Below are 22,448 nucleotides of genomic sequence, written 5' to 3'. Positions count from 1 at the left end.
CTTTTTAATCAAGTGAATCTCGGGTGAGACCCTTAGTCACTTCTCTTTTCGCCTTGTTCACACATAAGTAACAATAAGCTTAAATAGTGAGGCAAGACACGCTGGTCTCTGTTGACAGATATCATCTCACCCTGCATTCACAGATTTTGTCACTCGTTAATTGACATGAATTTATAGAAATAAGCAGAGAAACCGTGAACCATGGGATCAACCGTGTGATGAATATCTCCTTCACAGCTGTCACGTTCGAACTTAACTTTTCTGTTTTCCGCAAGTTTCCAGAAGATACGAACATAAGAGCTGCAGTAAATTATTGTCTCTAAATCCTTCTATCCAGGGGCATCATAATAAAACAGTAATATATATTTTTTTTCTTTGGCCAGACTTTATTCTGCGAACTCTTTTCACATCATAGCAGCAGTAAGATTTCCGTGTCAAAGGATTGTCTTTGTTGAGTTGTAGTGGATTTTATATACACGTGCACATGTAGATAAGAGAGGTTATGTTTTAAATGAATACATAAAGAAAGTTATGATAATTAATTTGAGGAATATTCTGAGGAATGTATTATGAAGCATAAGAGAGGATCACTGTTTTATTATTCTGTTTGTTAATGACAAATGTAATGATTAACTGTATGATGCATGGGAATGAATGGATGTTTTATTGTTTAGACAATAGTTAAAGGGATGCCGATTGAAACCTGAGATGTTGCTTTTATTCTGAAGGCAGGATAATAGGGTTTTACTCTGAAGAGGAACTTCCTGTCCTTGACCGGAAGTGTGAGCTTTGACCCCGCTAGTTTATCGATTTGAGGCATTCTTTGAAGTGGCCAATGGAACTAACCCTCAGGTGTGAACCTTATGTCTTATTCGCTGGTCAGCGTAGCATGCTGTGTCTCTCAAAGGTATTTGCATGAATACCTCCACTAACCAATGGGAGCTTAGCTCAGCGAATGCACTGCGAATAAAACTAATTGTAAGACGTGAATTTGGTCTCTTACGTGGTGACGCCAGACAGAAACTGCTGGCTAAGTCAGGAGACTGTGGAAGCGAAGCCATGTGAGCGCGTCCGGGCCGGGACCAAGTATGTATACAGATGACTCTTGTTTGTTATGATTAAATAATGATTATTATATATCTCTGGCTTCGGAGCATTTTCTTCCAAGCACCAGGTAGCTCGAGATTCTCTGAACTTTTACATCTTCCAGGCACTTGAAAAAAGAAATCAACTTTGACATGGTAAAATAAAAAAATAAAAAAATAGCTGACAGCAATTCTGATGGACATATCAGCGGCGCGTTGGCAGAAGTGGGTAAACGTTGATTCAGCCAAGAATCACAGGCAGTTATCTCCTTCCTGCCCGTCACTGTCGTTGTCGAAGGAGAATCCAGTCTGTGTTTAACCTCACCGGGTGATCGAACACTTCTCATTCAGAGCACTTGAAGCGGCCTCCTGGTGCAGAGGGGGATCAATACGGGGAGCATTACATCTAATCAAGCACTGATTACTTTCTCAACGTTGATTGCAATTGGCTAGCATGTCATTTTGTTTTATCAAGTGCGTTTTGGTTTCCAGACATTTAAATGTTCACCCAACAGACACTGACCTCTGCTGTCCGAGGGCGCCGTCACTTTAACTCAGACAAATCGCATGCAGTGTCTCCGCCCACTGCCACGCTTTGTTTGTCGATCTGTTAAAAATAACATGATTAGTGCACGATTTTGTCATCTTGATACACGTATGTGATGAACGAAATCTTCATTCCTTCGTGATACAGCAATGCAGTTCCCCAAGAACGCTCTACGCTGTACTGTAACGTGTTGGTCCTTGACCTTAAAAGGTCAACTGATATCAGTCAAACAAGCATGTAACTATTAGCACCATTGATCAGACTGTTGAAGCTTTGTTTTCTTTTAATTTATTGACTGCGGTCAAGTAGAGGTTGAGGCCATGTCAGTACATTCATCTGTGGTGATGTAATCACAATCTCTGGAGCTCAGAATTTTTAGAGAGAGGAATATGACATAATCCAAAGCAGCCATATACATCACACACGCATTTATTACCATGAAGTCTTGTATCATAATGTATCAGCCACTATAGAGACTACTGGCGCAGTAAAGGTCTTCGAATCAAAATAGATACATAAATATGCAACCACTGTTTCCTGACAACAATGTTGTTTGTATGATCATATTGGGGAAATGATCATGTAAACTATTAACATATATATTAGGATATCAGACAGGTGGCAGTTTGATCCATCCTCCTGTCCACATGATAAAGTGTCCTTGGGCAAGACACTGAACTCTTGATGGGCAGGACTGTACCTTGCATGGTAACTCTTATAAATAAAGAAAAGAAACACGAGTAAATAAAAAAAAAAATATATATATAAAATATCCTTTTAAGCCGAGCTCCAGGTTGCTCAGCAATGGCTGGTACTACTAACCCGCAGAGAGAGACTTAGAAAGGTTCAGATCATTCTGATGTGGTGATATAAAATTACATATACCATGATACGGTATGACATCCATATCAAGAACCCCTACCCGAAATACTCACAAAGAAATTAGATGATAACCACGTAGTGCTCACGTAAACAATAAATTCAACATGAACAACTAGTTTGAGCTGAACATTTCCACTCTTCTTGTCTTTTTTAAATGTTCTTTGAGGTTCCTAAATTGTGTGAATATGCCTTTCCTCCTAAACTATTCTGCCCATACATGACAGCATAGCATAGCACGTATCCCATAATGAGACAGCAGACGTCGGCTGTGTGAGGACGTGATGACATCCTGAGTCGGTATTCCGCTGCGTTCAGACTTCACATCTCTGACCATGACTGTTTGATCTGGCATGTTTGCTCAGAGCTATCACAGCTCGTCTGTGGTAGCAATTTCTGTAAATGATACAATTTCAACCTGTAACTTTGATCTTACAGAGAAGTCTGTCACTTGAGATTATGCAGTTCTCCACTGTTTGCATTTCATTTGGAAATACTGACTAGATTGTGTTGTATTTCTTAACCATATAATGTATTTAACTCCTGTCTTTTCATATGAATTGTGTTCACAGACGTGCAGTGAATATGTAGTATTTCTACCAATTTAACACAGGTTCAAGCACAAGGTGTCAATTAAATACCAAGTATTTGGGGAATAAAAAAAGGGTGTAGGTAAGTAAACAAAATTCAATAGAGCAAACATTGCAATAAAAAGAGCAATAACCTGTGAAAAGTTTGCTGTGAGCTTTCAAATTCATTGCAGTGTTCACTCGCCTGCGGGTCAAGCTTTCAAAGTAACATTTTCATTGCATTCCAGGTAATATTTTCTTTTAGACAAATCGTTGCGATAAACTCCCGATGCCGTGTTCTGAAGTGTAGCTGTTGGCAGTGCCGAGAGTTTTCTCTCTCTGCATCAGACGGAGCAGAATTTAAAGAAACAATGGATTTCCTGGCATGCTCAGACCCCAACTGGGCAGAGGGGGGAAATGATTTATTGCCAGCTGCCCAGTTCACACTACGAACATTGGCAGTCTGGCTCGCCTCCTAAACTCCCTGATAGCATTTAGTGTTTGTCAGAATGAGGCTCATGTTGCTCCACAAATGTCTTTATCTTGGGTGTGATTAGAAAAAACACCAAGATTCACTGATACCGCCATCATTTATCTCATGCTCAAGTAAGCGGTTTGGGTTTTAGGGTCAAACTAAAATGGAAAACACATTTGTATACAGGACTACCCGTTTCTATGAGTTCTGAAAGTCTGGTCATTTGTTAAAACAGAACGGCAGGTTGTTCACTTTTACAAACATGACAACAAAACTGACTGATGGAAAAAGAGAAAAGTGGTGGGAATTGGGGGAAGCATGAAGCAGAGCAGCACGATTTGTTTTTGTTTGTTTGTCCAACGCTCTGAGCTCCGGTGCTGAAAGTTAGCAAAGACAGCCGAAGGTAGTTTTGACCCAGACAGCCGTACAACCTTCTCTATTGTTCAGTAGGATCGAGTCTTCAGCTGATCGTGCCGTCAGCAGCAATGCAGGATGTTAGAACTGAACTGTGACTACAATGGACACTTTTTTATTTATTTTAGTTTTCATTTCAGAGATGACAAAAGAAAAGGTTGTGCATCGACCTGCAATGCAGACTTATTCGAGCAAATCTAGAAGAATAGAGTGAACCTCACCACAAACTGCTGAGTAAGGCTCGGTTACAAGTACATTAGTAGGTGTAGTGGTTGAAATCCTGCTTCAGACACTTTTTTCGTCTTCAGTATGTTTGCAACACACAATCAATACAAGAAGGTAGGAATACAGGACCAATTGATATTATGCATTGGTCCTGTCTGTCAGGTCCGAGCCCCTGTGGTAGACCAATGATATGACCAAGCCATTAATTGGAACCATCAGCTCCCCAAGCTATCCCATTACACCAGCCAGGTTGGGGTTGCCAGGTCAGAGTATAAGAAAAGAGTAATTAATGTCGCTCTTACCCCAAATAACCCATACATTTAAGCTGTAAGGTTATGAAGCTGCAGACCTCCTACCCATCTGCAGCCAATTTAGCCCTTGCGCAATGCTTCTTAAATCACACAAAGCTCCCAGACATCGCCTACTGAACTGTAGAGGAGGCAGAGGAATCCGTTTTCATTTGAATTCCCTCTACATTTTACATTTTTTCTCACTGGTAGATTTAAGGGGGGGGGGGGGGGGGGGGGGAAAGGGGACCGTGGGCATTAACTACCTGAACCGTAAAAGACATATAACACACCCTCCCATTTTCCTCCCACAGCAGTAAATTGCGAAGGAATGTGGTCCAGGCACCAGATCAATAAAGTGGCTTTGCAATTTAACGAGAACAGATGTTAGCAATCCTACTAGGTATGCCCTGCTACATTTCAAGTGAGGTAACCATGAATGTTTGTGCGGGTGCCATTGTGTATGTCGGTGTCAGTGTTTCAGAAAAGCTTCTTCTGTATCGCCTGTTAGCTCCTGCATCAAACATGTGATCCCCTCTGTGAGATTATAAATGCTTAATCACTGTGAAGATTATCCTTATCAGAAATCACATTTCTTCACACAGTTTAATTTATAAGGACAAACTCTGAGAGTTGGAGTAGGGTGGCTCTGGAGATAGAAACAGATGATTGGTACAAGTGAACAGAGATGCCTGCCGGGTGTTTTCCAGCTGTGTTTACATCTTATCATCTAAAAACTCAACTTTAAAAAGAGGAGCACTGCTCAGTGCGAGGACTCGGGAACTTTCATCGACAGGATGATTTCTCATTAAAGTCATTATTACTTGGTAAAAGCAGGAGAATTAGGTGAGAAACAAAGCTGCAGAGTATATTCAGGATTTTCTTTTTGTCACATTGTTGCAGCGTTACCCATGGTTTCCATTGACATACAATAGTGTATATGTTTATGCCAACACTCACTATGTATTTTTGGAAGGACGTGGCTTTGCTTTGGCCATTTCTTCTCTCAAGCTTTTTGCAACACTAATGCTCACAATATTGTAGGGATGTCGGGAAATAACCGGTTTTACCACACCTGTAAGAATTGAAGAAACTACGATATCCATGTGTCCTGATTCTTGAATTGATGATCTCTGAAAGAGAGTCAAATTGATAAAATAAATATTGCAATGTCAATTTATTTTCCAATATTGTGCAGTCCTATAGAAGTGCAACGCTAAATTGGTAGAGTACTTGTAACCGTGAGATCGTTGTTTACCTCACGAGGAATTACGTCTTTCAGTGGTCTGCTTTGTGAAAGTTTAAATCACTTTGCCCATCTTATACCAAAACATTCCCAAGCTGCATCTATTTAAATAAAGTGTACTACATTATTGAATACCAACGCAGTAAATCCAAAATCATGAAAGGAAGCTTATGTCTTACATGAGTGCAGCTCTGAGATATCTGAAGAGGCTCCAAAGGGGTGTATCAGTAATTCAATTAGACGCAATGAAAAGCACACAGCATCCCTCACAGGGACTGCTGGATGCCTTCCATCCATTCTTCGACGCTTTATTAGATCCAGTTGTTGTAAATTAGATTCTTGCTCGATGGATTTAAATCGTACACACTGGGAATGTTGGAATGTCTCTGCAGAAAGGTCGGCAGGCACCAGTGACCTCACAGAGGGCAGGTTGGATCAGAATTGGCATGCAGTACTGCAGAGGACATGTTGAAGTTAGTGTGTAAACACTATCAAGCGAGGTGAGACAGAGGAATGGGCTCACTGAGCCTCGTCTGACAGCATTATCACGGCTATTGGTAACAGTGGAAGGGACTACGTAAACAGCTTTCTCTCCCAGATGCCGATAAATCCAGAGCCATTACAGGCGGGAGTGAAGTGTCGGTTTGCGTGATAACAGCACGTTTCCATAGAAAAGCACACTCATGTGTGCATCTACACGTGCATGCACACACCATATGCATAAACACACACACTTGCATTGTGTGAACAAACAAAGTACAGATATCTGCTTCTGTTGCTAGGATACCAGTTCCTCTGGCTGCTAAGTAGATCAGGTTGAGTGTTGGCAGAGACGGCTGTGCAAAATTAAAAGAAGCGGTAACCAAGTAAAAGTAACTTCTAACTTAAATCAAAAAGAAACCACCTTCAGTTCTGCTGGTTTCGGTTTCAAGGATAAGTTTTACATTTTTCAATTCAGGTGCCAACATGAACATTGAAGTGGGTTTTAAAACATCAGCAATATGAGTTAGGTAAATCCAGTGGGTATCCTTTGATGTCACAATGGTGAGAGGAAAGTGAGATGTTCCCTCTTTCAGGGAAACATTGTACAGGTAAACAGAGAGGACATTTTGTACAAAAAAAGACTGGATTTAGTCCCCTTTATTTAAATTGGAAGTGCATTTTAATGGATCTCTTATGGCCCAAAGGAAGGTGGTGGAAGAAGTATTTCAATAATTTACTTAAGTAACAACACCACATTATAAAATTACTCCATAAGCAATAAAATAGCTGCATTCAGAATTTTGCTGAAGTAAAAACAGAGAAGTATTAGCAACACAATATAAGCATCAAAAGTATTTATAATGTCAACTTAATATTATTATATCAATGGATCGTTATAACGTAAGTTTTAATATGCAAGCAATAGTGCTTTAATGTTGTAGTTGGTCAAAATGGAGCCAATTGTAACTACTTCATATACTTAAATATGTAACAATGGAAATACTTAAGTACCACAGTTTTCAAGTCAGATGAATACTTAATAATACTGAGTTATTTTCCACCACTGGAAAATAAGGAGTGAATACAGCAAGCAGACCAAGTTGCAATGTTTATTAGAGCTCCAACGATTGATATGTTCAAGTACAAATCTGGTTTCATTAATTCATGTGTCATTAAGACATTTGAGGAAACATTTTCTGACATTCTAAAGACCAAAAAACTAACCGATTAAATTAACCAACAGACAATGAAAATAATCGTTAGTTGCCGCCCTAATGTTCACAACTGTGAATCATCTTTTAATGGAGAGGTGTTGGTTGTGTTGTACTCGACTTGTAAAGTACAACAATACTGAGGAACTCTCCGGCTCTTTTACTGTGTCCGCTGTGACCCATGTGCCTCCACACCTCCGCAGTAGTGCTGTTATTGAGCAATTAAGGCCTTTGATTTTCAATCTCTTCTCAACACACCTCTGTATGACAGCTGGCCTTTGTAAGTGGCCTCATTGGACCCCTAACTGCTGCCCTCTGTGGCCACACAGTATTCTTGCCGTGTTGCCTCAAGGTGTACAGTGAAGCCCTATGGAACTAGCATTACTGATCATCCTGTGTGTGTTTTTATACATAATCCACACTGTACTGAAAATTACTTTGCCACAAAACCCAAGTTTTTCATTGCTGACATTTCCACTTATCCCCAGAATTTCAACCCACCTACGTCCTATCACATCAAACAACAACACATCAAGACATAAATTATTCAGAGTAGCTTCACCTTCAGCTGTTTGCGGGATTCCTTTTCCGTTTTCAATCAAAATGCCACACTGACTTGATGTTTGACAATCGAAGGCTATAATTCATCTTTGCACAGTCTGCAAATCTGCTTTCATAACAGCTTTTTGTTTCACTCTAACATTATCTTTTGAAAATTGTGAGCCGAGTCAAAACCCATCATACGAACATAGTGTGTGTTGAAGCTGGTAGCCAGAAGCGTGCTTTATCACTCTTGTTATGCAAACAGTAATTAGACGGCCTTTTCTGTTGTTCTGTTATCTTTTGTTCTGTTCCTACACTTTCCCCCTACACTTCTGTATATGTATATATATATATATAAATATATAAATGTATGCCTTTTAGCACAACCCATTGAGCTGAACCTCCGGCTCTGGCAATTCCTTCCAAGTGAGCTACTCAGCAAGAACAAACAGCAAGAATAATCATTGCAATTGACAGAGTGAGACTCAAGCCATTAGCACAAAGCAGTGTGTAACAGCTTGATACCATTACTATAAAGTGGGGTAGTTTTAACAAAGCAAGAAAGACTTAAAATACTGCTTCTTTTATCTTGTGAATGTTAAACTTTCCTCAAGATCAGTACTGTGTACTGTTTAGGTTCTTTGAAAGCATAATGGTCACCACAGTACTTGTCACACATAAAAACTTAAGTTGTTGAGCAGAAATGTTCTGAAAGAATGGATGGATGCAGAGCTGGATGTCACAAAAAATTAACCAAGCATGTGAAGAGATAGAAGAAGAGAGAAGAAGAGAGAAGAAGAGTTACATAAGAGCAATCCACCTGATATGCATGTCAGCTGCGCCGCAGATCATTATTGCCTTACGTTATGTTTTATATTCAAAAGAATTCAGGCACACTATCTTTTCCTGTGAAATGGTATGCATCCTTGATATGCATCAGATAACCATCAGTACATAAATAAGATGGTTCTGCAGTAAGCTCAGTAGTTCAGATGTAATTATGATATGAAGAATAGTAAAGCAAGCTGTCACATACATATGTTACCTCGAGAAGAATATTTCTTCAATGCTTTGCAGCAAGTGTGCAGAAAACATAAACAGGGGCCTATGTGAGAAGATACGCATATACCGGGTTTGGTGATATGGCTGAAATCAATACCAATATTAATACAAACATCTTTTCGATTTTTACATTTACAGCACATGGCATTTGCCCAAACATCTTGCAAAAATAATCACACTGATGTTCAGAGCAAATTGACTGTGACGCAGACAAAATTCTTCACAAATTTCTACAGCAGGCAATTAAAACCGACCAGAACATCATTGGTGCCCACCTAACGAGCATCCAGGTGAGGAGAGGTGTCTGCGAAGAGCTCAAAGTACATCAAAAAGACAATACCCAACCCGGCCACAGCCTGTTCACCCTGCTGCCGTCTGGCGAGAGATACCCAAGTATCAGCCGTTTTACCACCAGACTTCAGAGCAGCTCCTAAACTCATATCCTCACCCGACACACATAACATAGCTATGCTTTTTTTGGGGGGTGTTTTTCTAAAGGAGCAAAATAGGACCACAAATACATGTCACTGCACTACACCATGCTATACAATGACAATGAATTAAATTGATTTATGCCCCCCTAACATATAATAATCAATAATAGTGGTCCAATAAAGTATGTATAGCTGACTCTTTGTTGCGAATACTTCTTTACTTGTATTCAGTCTGAGTACAGGACACTAAATGATTCTCATACTTCTTCCCCCCCCCCATTCATTTTGTCCAAGCTTACCAAACAAGTATTGTATGCTGTATACAATACTTGTTTGTGGTCACCAACAGGCGGACCGCGGTCCGGGTTGGGACCCAGACGCCGTTGTCTCTGGACCCTTGACCGAAAACCGCTAGATAATTTAGAATGATTACATTTTCATGGATCGCTTCTATTTAACCGCCGCAGTTTTTCTAGCCTTTACGGCTCCCGTTCAGCCGGTCCAGGAAACACACCGACCAATTACACGCGTTGTAAATCACCTCACGTGATCCTACTGTTCAGCGATATTAAAAGCAGCGATGTGAAGCGCCACCACGAGACAAAGCACAGAGCTGTTGAGCAAACGTACCGACTCACATCCGAAATGAAGGCACAGGAGAGCCCAATATGATCAGAAATCCTGACACGTGAATTAACTACCTAACAATTATTTTAACAGAGAGGAGAAATGAGCTGAAACAAGTGGTTTAATAACCACAGATAAAGTCCCCGCACACACATTTCTTTCTTTTTAGATGACAGAGAACACAATATTACGGCTCTTTTGATTGACATCGCTCGACGCCCGAATAAACTGAATTTAAAGCTGTGAAATTATGTTTTCTAAAATTAAGTCCTTTATTTGAAGTCACATTTTTCAAATAAGAGAAGATAAAGTATTTATTATTAGAGTATGTATTATTTATATTGAATCCAGTTGAAACAGACGTTAATACAACTGTTGGCTACTTAAAAACATATGGCACAAAATCATAGAGCGCAACATTTGACATTATTGTGATGTTCCGGACCTTTGGATGAGAAAATTCTCTCTAAGTGGACCTCGCTGAATTTTAGTAGAATATACAGGATATGGTGAAATGGCAAATCCGTACAACCAGAAGCCTAAACACTCAGTTAAGGATATTATTCAGGCCATCTCACACACACACGAAAACACACACACACACACACACACACAAAGAGTATTAAAGGGTCATTAACCGCCTGTGAGACCACAGGACACAAGCTCAGCCACAAGACATGTAATCACGCTTTAAACCAAAGCACACGATCAACACAGTTAGCTAGATATCAAGCAGAAGTAAACAGCTGGCAACCAACAACCCGAAACACCTTTGCGCCAAAACAACTCACAGACAGCAGCAGCAGCTAGAGTGGCGGCCTTGTTGACTCACAACAAACATGCTAGCAAAGGTAGCTCAGGGCTTACCTGTATCAGGTGAAGCTGTGGCAGATCTTTGTTGGATAGGTAGGAGCCGGAGCGGCCCTCGAGCTCTCAGAGAACGACAGGAAAAGTCCACATTGCGGTAAAAGTGAACAGTTTGAAGCCAACAGCTAAAGTTAATAATAATAATAATAATAATAATAATAATAATAATAATAATAATAATAATAATAATAATACATTTATTTATATAGCACCTTTAAAAACAGAGTTTACAAAGTGTTAATGTGGCCAACAAGTTAATGTGGCCAACTTCGGCAACTACAGCAGTGATGGGTGAGTGACAGAGGCAACCTGAAGGGGCGGTGGGCAGGTGCCAGGTGAGCTTGATTAGTTAATTAGCCAATAACGCCACACAGCTGTGCATGTACACAAATATGGCTCCTGGTCGTGTCTCCGCCCCACTGGGACAGTTGCGGTGATGAACTCAGTTATTGTGAAAGTAGCTTTGTAAAGTTCCTAGTCATCTATTTATGTATCTATGTACTTAGATACTTTCCTCCACTGATTAACTAATATTCCAAAAATATATTATGAACTATCTGTTGAGTAGTAACAACACAATGTATAAACTATGAAACTATTAAGATAACATTAAATGTGGATAGACCAATTTACAAATCTTCCTTGAATGCAACACTTTCATCACAGATACATATCATAAGCAATAACACATTTTCAGGCTAATTATCATGTTGATATGTTTTTAAATGACCTTTATTTCTCCTTAGATGACCTTATGGCATCATTAGCTGAGATGTTGGTAGAGGGGCGTAACTAATTATTTTTATTTGGCCCACGTGTCTTATTCTCTTCACTGGCTGATTTGCACATTTCATAACAGGTATTTCCCCCATCACTCACCTCAATACAGCAGATTAGCTCTCCCAATGTAACCTCATCTTTTAATATCTGTGTTTACTGTTGTTGTCATATTTTGTATATCTTTGTTCGGTCTCACCAACCGTGAACCCCACAACGCCAGTGGAGGGACGGAGAAAAAAATACAAGGAAGCCTATCCGAATACAGATAGTAACCAAAACATCTGTGCTCTCAATTCCCGTACTACAATACTATTTAATACGGCAGAAAAATATTTAGTATGTCCTAATACATCGTATGTCAGTCATGCAGTATGCAAGCCAGGATGACCCACAAATGTAAGCGCAGCACATATTCAGAGGGTCAAAGTTCAAGGTGCCATGTTATGAGGAAGTAGAATGTCCCAATTGAATACATACTTCATGCAACAGTAAGTACTTTGTGAAGGCAGCTGCAGTATGTACTAAAAGTGTTTTTTTTAAAAAGCTGTTTTTATTTCAGACAGATGGTGTTTCATTCAAGTTTTATAGAATATTTCACTCCAAAAATGTGCAGTTGCATCACACAACAAAGAACAGATACAGAGGAAATAAAGAAGAAAAGTCTACAGACCGGTCAATTTATATTGATTTATAAGGGTAGACAGGGTTTATTAGCTTTGGGTACACCTTCCTGCAGCCTGCCCAGTCTGTGTTTACATGAACATCATTGGACAGAAGGTGTTATTACTACAGTATTATCAAACACAGGGGCTTTAATCTTCATATTAAATGAAACAAATACAGTAAATAAATCACATAGCAGTCAGTATTCACTTCGCTCACCGTGGGGCCATATTAGATCTTTTGGGGAGCCACTTCAAGTGTGTGAGAGATATCCTAAGCTGTTAATTTGTCACACAGTAATTCACTGTGTTGTGGCTGCTGCGGTTGGCCGAGCCTCTTGTGAGTGAAATAAAAAGCATTCATAATCATATGGTGTTGTTGTTTTCCAAATTTTTTCCACGCAGATGGGTTTCTTACAGCCACGTGAACATATGACTCTTCCGTGCAACATCTGGTTTGGGTTCAAAACGACAGGTCAGCTCAAGCTCTCAGGTATTTACTGTGGAAATTAAAGCACCTGTACACACTTTTACAAGAGCCTTATATCGCCCTTAAAACTCATCCACAATTTTGACAATACAAGACAATATTGTCTTGCCAAAATAAACAAGGTGTTATTCTATTTCAAGTTATTTTAGTTGTGAGTACAAACCTTGATCCTGATCTTTTTAATTAAGACAGCACATTCTCTCGGGTCAAAGATTTGCATTTTAATGAACACATAGAGCTGGATATGAAATATAAAATGCTTTTGCATGCTCTCAGTACCACCAAATGCCCAGATGCAACCTGCTTTTTGAGTTTCCTTTTCTTTTCTTTTTCTTTTTTTTTTCCTTTTCAAATACACTCAAATGGATTTTTCCCAAAACATTTTTCACACCTAATTCTTCTTTTCATACGCATCAAAACGCATACTTTTAAATATAAAACGCTGGCTGGTTCAGACCTCTTAGTAAACCTCGGTCTGACTTTGAGAAGAGAGGGGAAGCATGAATAAAAATGAGAGAAGATGGGGGGGAAAAAAACTAAATCTAAAAGGCGCACTCACATTCACAAACAGACACATCCAAGGTGTAGATAGGGGAAAGGGCTGATTGCATTGTAGTACAATATTTCAGTCTCAGAAGTTTCTCCACTAATCTCCTGAGTTTGGGGTTCTTTGAGTGGGAAACTAAATATCTGTGTCTGAGAGCTGTCACACAGCGGCGCATCACAGGATGATCAAAACCCCCTTCGGCAAGCTTTCTTGTTGTGGGAGAGATGGGGCTCTTTTGAGAAAAGAGGGGGGGGGGGGGGGAGAGAGGACTGAAGAGAGTTGGGAGCAGGGTTAATCCCACACTGTCATTATCCTCACTTCTTAGCCACAGTCTGCAAGCTTCCTCGTAATGAAGGCCATTTCCAAGGATTTGCACCTGGCACAGACGCCAAATTCTGCAGTAATTACCGACACGGAGAGATTCCACTCACCTTTAGCCTTCACTGCGGGGTTATAAATAGTAATCCCTCTTCGTCTTGCACAACTGTAAACCCGCAGGGAAATGCAGCATCTTCAGCACTTCGGCTTATGACTGAAAATGATGTTTACTGTTACAGAACAACCGCTTTCTCTCCGCCTTTGTGCATAAATGTCAACAAGACAGAAGACGTTTCGACTCGTTTTATGTCCTATTTGCTTAATTGTCAATGGTTTGCCTGGAGAGATGAAATCATAAATGCAGACTACGGTGTTACCCAATAAATAAAGTCCACCATGACAGCCAGGCATATAAGATTGTTGCATGAAAGCTACGATTATGTTAGGTGTGTAAAGAGTTCACTGCCCGTTCCCAGCAGTCGCCTGCGTGTGTCCATACGGGAGCCCTGATGAATCATTTGGAGACGTTCCCAGTTCCCGTGCAGCGCCGCTGTTGCTTTCCCATGACGCGCATGACCGGGCATGACGATGGAGCCACAAAACCTCCTCCCTTTCCCGCTTCATCTGACAAGAAGAAGAAAGAAAAAAAAGCTGTGTTTCACACATTGTGATGCGTCGACTGATGCATAACGACAACAGGGGAAGGAAGGTGTTGAACGTCACACAGCACAGTTATTTTTTGTTTTGTTAGTTGCGTCAGTTGAGACGTCGTTTCATCAGTTTGCGTTCAACTAGTTTTGTCAGCTTTCTGGAAAAGGACAATGTGATTTGATCAGCTGATGTATTTAATCTGTCAATTATTCTTGTCAACTCCTCCCAACCAGCCAGACAGTCAGACTGGTGCAGTCAGATAGTTTTGGAGACAGGTCTGACTCCTTTTGTCGTCACAGTGGAGACTGCCCCTGGGCAGCTAATTGTGATTATACAACAAGGGTGTGTTAACGACACAACATTCATACGAAACATATCTGCAACAGGTTTATTGCCAAAGTGTTTTGCCATGTGCAAGTTGAACTCGATACAGAAATGATCGTATTGTGGTGGTAATGTTTTCCATGTTTTCATTCATATTAATGTGTGTGGTTCTCTTTGTCTTGCATTAAATTAGTGGACACAGAGTGGCAAAGGTGTTTTTGAGCAGCTGCATGGTAGGTTGTCGTTTCCTAAATGAAGAATTAACAGACACAAAGTTATCTGATCACAAACCCAGAACAAACGATCTTTGATCCATGGTTAAAAAAAAAAAAGGCTAATTAAATAATACATATTAAAAAATCTGTTATTACCGTTACAAGTCGAGAACAGTCACTTCTGAGTTGAACCAATCTGGTCACATGTGTTGATGATAACACGACTTGTGTAAATGAACCACAGTGTGTTGAGAACAGAAGCCATGTTTATCATTCTGAATTGTTACACGATGGTTTCCATAAACTCATTGGGCTAATTCAAAGATGATTTTATATTCCTGGTACAGAACATCCAATGTATTTACATCGACAGTATATAATTCCAGATTAAACAATCTATACAAAGATTGATCAACTTTTGACCCGCTCGACTGACTTTTTCGGGATCTATAGGCTAAATACGAGCTCAGTTTAAAGACTTTTTAAAGACTTGGCTGACTGTGTTGGCTGAAACATGACAGTTCAACTTGACCTTGAGTTGTTAGACTAAACTATCTCAACTAAAGGTCCACTTGCTCGCTTTTTCAGGAGCTTTCAACAGTATCACGATCTTGGTCAGCTGACGTTGCTCAGTTTTCATGGAGATATAGTTTTGTGTTATTAAACAATAAATTAAAATACATTATAAAATGTAAATCATTCTAAAACCTGAATATATATTTTCCTTTTTGTGAAATCTGTCAGTGTAACAGGAATGATGTGTTTTCTTGTCACTAATTCTTTCATTATTATCTTGGCTACTGAAACTGGCTTCACCTGTACTTTAACTTGTGCCATGAAACTAAACTAAACTAAAACACTCTTTTTTTATACATGTTTCTGTCACAATTGAAAACATGTTCAATAAATCTATTTGAGAAACTTCATGCAACAAAGAGAATCATTTAATTTGCAGATGTTTGCTTCTGTTTCTCTGTGTCGACTTTACAGCTATAGCGATGCGTCATCAGATAAATTTGAGTTACTATTATTATTTGTGTCCTTTGCCACCATCTTGTATAATCACCGTGCACAATTGCAGTAATGATCCATACAGTGAACCCACTCAAACAAAGTACAGTATTTAATGAAAGCTGTACTGTGACCTACCGTGTGACACTGGTAGGTGTGTGGTGGGTGATGATTCACAGTGCTTATAATTAAACTCCGGAAACAGGTGATAGAAAATAATAGCCATCGACTGGAGGAATAACTGTTGTTCCTCCTCAGGTGTTTAGCATGACAAAGAAGCATAATGTATTGCATATTCATGAATAAAATACAAAATAACCGAATGAGCATCACAAGAAATTCCAATTTCCGACTCAAGAATATTAATTTGGAGAATAAAAGCTGAACAATAATATCGCTTGTAGCCTGAAGGTGTAGCAACGCTGTGAATAGAAAAGTAATGATGAGAAAGTGGATGGAGAACAAGAATATGAAGTGGAAAAGCAGCCTAATGTTACACCAGTAAAGCCTGCAGGATTTTCCAAGCTGTTCCTCTGTGTCCATGAAATAATGTAGCAGTGATCCTTTTTCTAAATAGAAATATTCGATGCACAAGGTCCTCCATGCGTGTCTCTATTTCTGTGTAAATGTGTTAGACAGCAATACATTTTGCCTAAATATGATCACAGCTCGGTTTTAATTAGAGGAAGTTGGTTATGAATAAGAGATTAAAAGCTGTTTCGAAATATCCTCTGCAAAACATAAGAGTAATGCATTAAACGTCTTATTGTGCGAGTCGGTAAAACATACATTGAACACGTATTTTCAGGTCTTACAGTATTTTTACAGACAGATTAGTATCACAGCCATGACACACACAGAGCATATCGTTTATGGGCCCATAACAATCTGCGTACCCATTTGGAACCTGTTAAGCCTGCCAGAGCCAGATAAAACCTGTTTTTAATACACAGTTTGACACAAGCGGCAAAGAAAAATGACAAGCATGCTGATCACTGCAAGATTCGTCTGTTTGCGTCAGACACTTAATTTGTCTGTAAAGTTATGAAAGTGTTTAGTGAGAAGGAGTTTTCAGCACTTGAACCGGCAGTAAATGTGACACCCATCAAAGCATGCAGAAGCTATTTTTGTTTTGCCTCCTGTTTGGAGCTGAGGGGGAAGGAAGTCGCTGAGGTGGCACTGAGGGTATTTATGGCCTGTGAATATGTACTATTGTCATGTTAATGCAGTCGGACGCTTCTGATGATCCTCAAAGCGGGGTTACATTGTATGAGCCGGCTCCGCGACTTCGCCGAATTTACATTTCTCCAGGAGACACGAGGGCAGAATGTGAGGATTACTAAACCGCGTCTAAAAATCGATGTGGGGGTGAAACTCTAGGCCGTATCAGCATTTATACCCTGTGAAGAGAATCTGTAAAGAACATGCGTTTGCAGTCTCTCTACAGGAAAGGATGTATTTAGGAAGTGGGGTTGACCTTTTGCTGTGGCACCAAACCTCCTGCTTCTTGTGCACGTTGGGCGTTGCTTCAATGTATACCGGCCTTCACTTAAATGACCTACACAGCAGAATGTTTTCGCAAACATGGGTAAAATCTGCTAGACATCCATATTCCATTGGGAAACCCTAAAGCTGTCCATTTTTTAAGCTTAATGTCAGCATTGGAAGCCGACTACACTTGACTATACACCCGATTGCAGCTATAATTTTGAATTCACATGAACATGTCATGAATGCATGTGTTGGGCCACACCACAAAGTTTTGTGGCCCCAAAAAATGTGGCTCCAAAAATTTTTGGGCCATTGAATGGTATATTTGACACTGAACTAGTTCATCTTTATCTCAGAGATAGTGTCCAAATGAGCATAAAATATCACTATGACCCTGAAATGCTGTCTCTTGTGTTACCATATACTGAATGAAGCAAAACTACAGAGCAAAATTGCACTGTTTCTGATTGAACCAATCCATGAACTGTCATAAACAATGGATATGGATATCTGGGGCCCCAAGAAAAATTTGCAGCACGCTATGCACGCACACATTCACAAATGTAACACTCCCCTTGGGGCTTAGCCCCCCCTTTCTTGGAATCCTACAAACGCCCCTGCCACAAACTGCTATCTGACTTTAGTGACGTGCCACTTACTCATCGACTCTGTGAAATCCCTCAAACTTTCTCATGTTGACTGTGCACACAAAATGTGACTCACAGGAAATTTGCGAAAACACGACCTTGTATCGATCATCAGTGAATCTGCAGTTTGTATTGGAGCGATATTTGGGAGCATGCTGTCGATGGAAGCATTTGAACATCTCTACTTTGTAAAATGTTTTAAAAAAAAATGCAGCTCAACAGGTGGTGGGATTGTGCAACTTGGACTCTGCGACTACCCACAGATGCACTTGTACTTTGGACAAAGGGGGAGAAGAATGCAAGGGATGAATAATTGTCACTTTCATTGATTTCCCCTGAAAGCAGAGGGAAGGGAGGACTCCTGGAGGCTCCGCTGAAAAGCCTTTTTAAAACCCCAAATCCTGAGAAGGCGCTGGCTCTCTATGGGCTACAAATGTGTACAAAGACCAAGTCTGACTGCTTGATTTGAATATGTTGGGCTTCTTGGTTAAATAGTCTCTATTCTGAGATACGGTCACAAAAGATCTCCCTGCAGGATTGCAGTAATTTTTCTGCCGTTCTAGAATAAATAAATAACTAAATAAAAAAAATATATAATCACATCGCAGTGTTGTTCCTTCTGCCTCTGGTCCCATTTTCTACATCACACACCGCCTCCTCCCCTCGTATCACCCCCCCCCCCCCCCCCCCCCCCCCCCCCCGACCAGCAAGCCTTATCTCCGTCAAATGCCATAACATTACAACTGCGAGAGTCACAGGAGGGGGGCGTGGTCCCGCAGACGTAATGTGGGCGTGTGCTTCAACGTCGGACAAAAACCAGAAGGCACGGCGAGGACGGGTCGGGCTCACAGCACAGAGGAGGCGCTCGGGTGAAGTTGTGGTCCGCCGCGTCCGGGGCGACTTGTGTGCGCTCGGAAGAGACCCGGAAAAAGGACGGCGCAGAGCGGGTATACCTCCCCCCCCCCCCCCACCACACACACACCCCGCAGAGCTGGAGGTGTCGGAGCGCAGAGCCGCACGAGATGACATCGGTGTCGAGTTGAGAGGCTTTTAGTTAAAGAGAAAAGGTAAGAACTGAGACTGACATATTCAACATATACTGAACAAGAACAATGACAGGAGCCGGAAAAAAAACAAACATGCGCACTCGTATCATATAGTTTATGTCGTCCTTTTTTTATGTGCAATAGTCGCCACACCTGCGTCTTTCCTGGAGCCCGTTGCATATCTCCGTGCTCGGATTCAGTCTTGAACACGTATTATTAACTAAAGTAAATATTTACGTTATTGCATCACGTTTTTTCCCCCGTTTTTTTCCTGTATTATTATTATTATTATAAAGCAGTGGTTTAGAGATTCCACCAAGATAAACTATACATTTTATTTCACACGAAATACACAGTTTTTCTGTGTTTTTATGCTATAAATGTATTGGGTATATTGTTATAGTTATATAAACTACACTTGTTTTTAAGGATTATTACTGATTCATTATTTATTGTTTTTGACTTAGATATTACTGGGTGGAGTTTAAAGTTTAATCACCTCAATAGATTTTGTTATCATGGAAATGTTGTCCATTTGAGTCATAAAACTGCGTTGTTTATACGTGTGGGATGGATTGTGTGTTTTCCAGAGGTGTTTTTGTATCTCCTAATCACAGCTGTTTTCCTCCCTTGCAGTTACTGCTGGAAGAGAAGAGGCATTTTTATTTTGGCTTTTCAATTGGACCATTGTGCTCAGGCAGCTGCTTTTTCAATGTGGGATACAGTTTTGGTGCTTTCGCCAGGCTGAAATCCTCCAGGGTCAGGACCTCCCTCATGGCAGCCATACTCCTCGGGCTGCTGCTCTTTGCGATGCAGTCTCCCCCCGTCCCCTCCAGGCCCATGGCCGACGAGGGGCCACCTCCACCTCCCACCTTGTTGCCCATCGACAACGGGAGCACCAGCCACCCGAACGGCACCTTCCAACAGCTTCCTCATATTATAATTATTGGCGTGAGGAAGGGGGGGACGCGGGCGCTGATAGAGATGCTCAGTCTGCACAGTTCAGTGGCGGCGGCTCAGAACGAGGTGCACTTCTTCGACTGGGAGAGTCACTTCCAGAAGGGCTTGCCTTGGTACCTCAGCCAGATGCCCTACGCCTTCCCAGACCAGCTGACGGTGGAGAAGACGCCCGCCTACTTCACCTCCAGCAAAGTCCCCAAGCGCATCCATCAGGTGAACCCTGACATCAAGCTGCTGCTCATCCTCAGAGACCCCACGGAGCGGGTGCTGTCAGACTACACCCAGGTCTTTTACAACCGGCTGCAGAAGCACAAGCGCTACCAGCCCATCGAGTCCGTTCTAGTAAAGGACGGCGAGATCAACCTGGGATACAAGGCGCTCAATCGCAGCCTGTACTGCGTCCACATGCAGAACTGGCTGCAGTACTTCCCACTGAAGAGCATCCACGTGGTGGACGGGGATGAGTTGATCAGAGACCCTTTCCCCGAGATGAAAAAGGTGGAGAGATTCTTAAAGCTGGAACCCCAGATAAACGCTTCAAATTTTTACTTCAATAAAACAAAAGGATTCTACTGTTTGAGAGACCACGGGCGAGAACGGTGTTTACATGATTCAAAGGGCAGGGCTCACCCTCATGTGGCGCCGGCCATCCTGCAAAAACTCTACCAGTTCTTTCAGGAACCCAACAAGAAGTTCTTTGAGCTGGTGGGCCGAACGTTCAACTGGAAATGAACGTCTGAGTCTCGGAGGTTTGGCGTAGAGCGGCTTGGGGGACGATCTGTTTTCCTAACTAACAATGTAGATGAAGAGACAAAGCTAATGTACATTTAAACCAAGTCTATTTTTGTACTAGTCCGTTTGTTACAGGAGTATGATCGAGCCAAATATCAGGGCAGACACGCTCTGCTGGTGCATGTTTTTTTTATTTTCATTCTCAAATGTGCATTTTCTCTGCGTACATGTTACAAACACTCACTACTGTTCAAAGACGTTTAATGACATTCAGACTTTAGACTGTGCCAGTTGATGTGTTTCATAAAGATAAGTACCAGGCAGTTTAATATTGTCATACACTCATGTTTCGCTTCACATAATATGACATTATTAGCGTCCAACTGCATTAAGCTCTCTGAAGGACCTTTACCTGCTGCTATGATTTATGTTCTCAGTCACTTTCAGGCACGTTTTTTTTCTTCTTTTTGTGACTCAAATGTTTCTTTGTGTAAGTATTAAATATAAAAATGCTCTGCGCACATCATATATTTGCAGATCATTGCGGTGTACTGTAAATAGTTTTTTCAAAAAGTGAATTAATACCGTAATAAAGATGTATTTTATTTTTAGAATGTCTGATGTTTTCTTTTTCTTCTTCTTCTTTATCTATTTTTATTCATCTATTATGTGTATATATATATATATATATATATATATATATATATATATACCGGCTGTTGCAGTTTGTCTTTGTCTTTAGATCTTAACGAGCAAAGAGGATGACTTGACTCATGATTTCCGCTCGGTTAACAGGCATGAGCTTGTGTCTGTGTCTGGGCTGCACCCATCTCTGTGGATGACTGAATGCATTCACATTTATTGACGAGTTGTTTCGAACATACTTGCTGTCACAAAAATCAACTCTCTTGAGTTTACCTCTGTCAGTTTGTGTCGACCACAATGTAAGATTTGAAACAAAACGTTGTGCTGCTGGCAAACCACAAATATGTGCTTTAACTGCCAGGGTTTTGTAAACATATTCACAGTAACCTTTGCAATGATGAATTAGGATAAGAGAATCGAGAGCGTGCAGAGAGGTATAGTCAGATTCAAGCACAATCCGAACCGTGAGAAATCAAAAGAAGAAGTTGTTTATGCCCAAGGGCGCAGTCTTCTTACTCAGTTATTTTTTTGGAGAGGCAAGGGATTATTTATTCAAATCTTATTGCTACTTTGAAAACATCAGCAGCACCGTCTCAAAGACATTAAGCTAAAAAAAAAACACAGAGTAGCTGTTTCATATTTGAATGTGGCCTAGATTAACTCTGGGGCTTACTGGAACTCTGCAGATGTTAACCTCATTGACCCTTAAATGCAGACCAAAGCAATATTTCTTTCGCTCGGTCTCTCTTATTCTTTTTCCCTTTAGAGAGAAGGAATGCTTTCCCCTGCCTGCAGAATGTGTTTTTAATAGTGATAGTGTTGAGTAAGACTATCTGCTATCAGCAGAACAGGTTTGGCTGCAGGCGTCGTAAAGAAAGGCCGATCTGTGACGTACGATTATCAACGAGCCGCTTGCACCATTTGGTATGTGCGGCGATAGCACACAACTGGCATGTTCTGCCTTTAGTGTAGCTT

At 40.8% G+C, this 22,448-nt stretch overlaps 1 protein-coding gene across 1 annotated transcript; it reads left to right on the top strand.

Moving 5' to 3' along the window:
• The first annotated feature begins 18,909 nt into the window (after positions 1–18,909).
• hs3st1 (heparan sulfate (glucosamine) 3-O-sulfotransferase 1) lies at positions 18,910–21,436 on the top strand. Its single transcript, XM_034544268.1, has 2 exons — positions 18,910–19,157; positions 19,773–21,436. Exon 2 carries the CDS (start codon positions 19,911–19,913, stop codon positions 20,826–20,828), a length of 918 nt encoding a protein of 305 aa, XP_034400159.1. The 5' UTR covers positions 18,910–19,157; positions 19,773–19,910; the 3' UTR covers positions 20,829–21,436.
• The last annotated feature ends 1,012 nt before the right edge of the window (positions 21,437–22,448 follow it).

This window comes from Cyclopterus lumpus, chromosome 10 (genome assembly GCF_009769545.1).
Source record: "Cyclopterus lumpus isolate fCycLum1 chromosome 10, fCycLum1.pri, whole genome shotgun sequence".
NCBI lineage: Eukaryota > Metazoa > Chordata > Actinopteri > Perciformes > Cyclopteridae > Cyclopterus > Cyclopterus lumpus.
Note: the sequence above shows the minus strand (reverse complement) of the source record. Positions and strands in the feature narration are given on the sequence as shown.

Bases quoted from the DNA above. Each gene is read 5' to 3' on its own strand.
- hs3st1 (XM_034544268.1), top strand. From the start codon at position 19,911: ATGGCAGCCATACTCCTCGGGCTGCTGCTCTTTGCGATGCAGTCTCCC.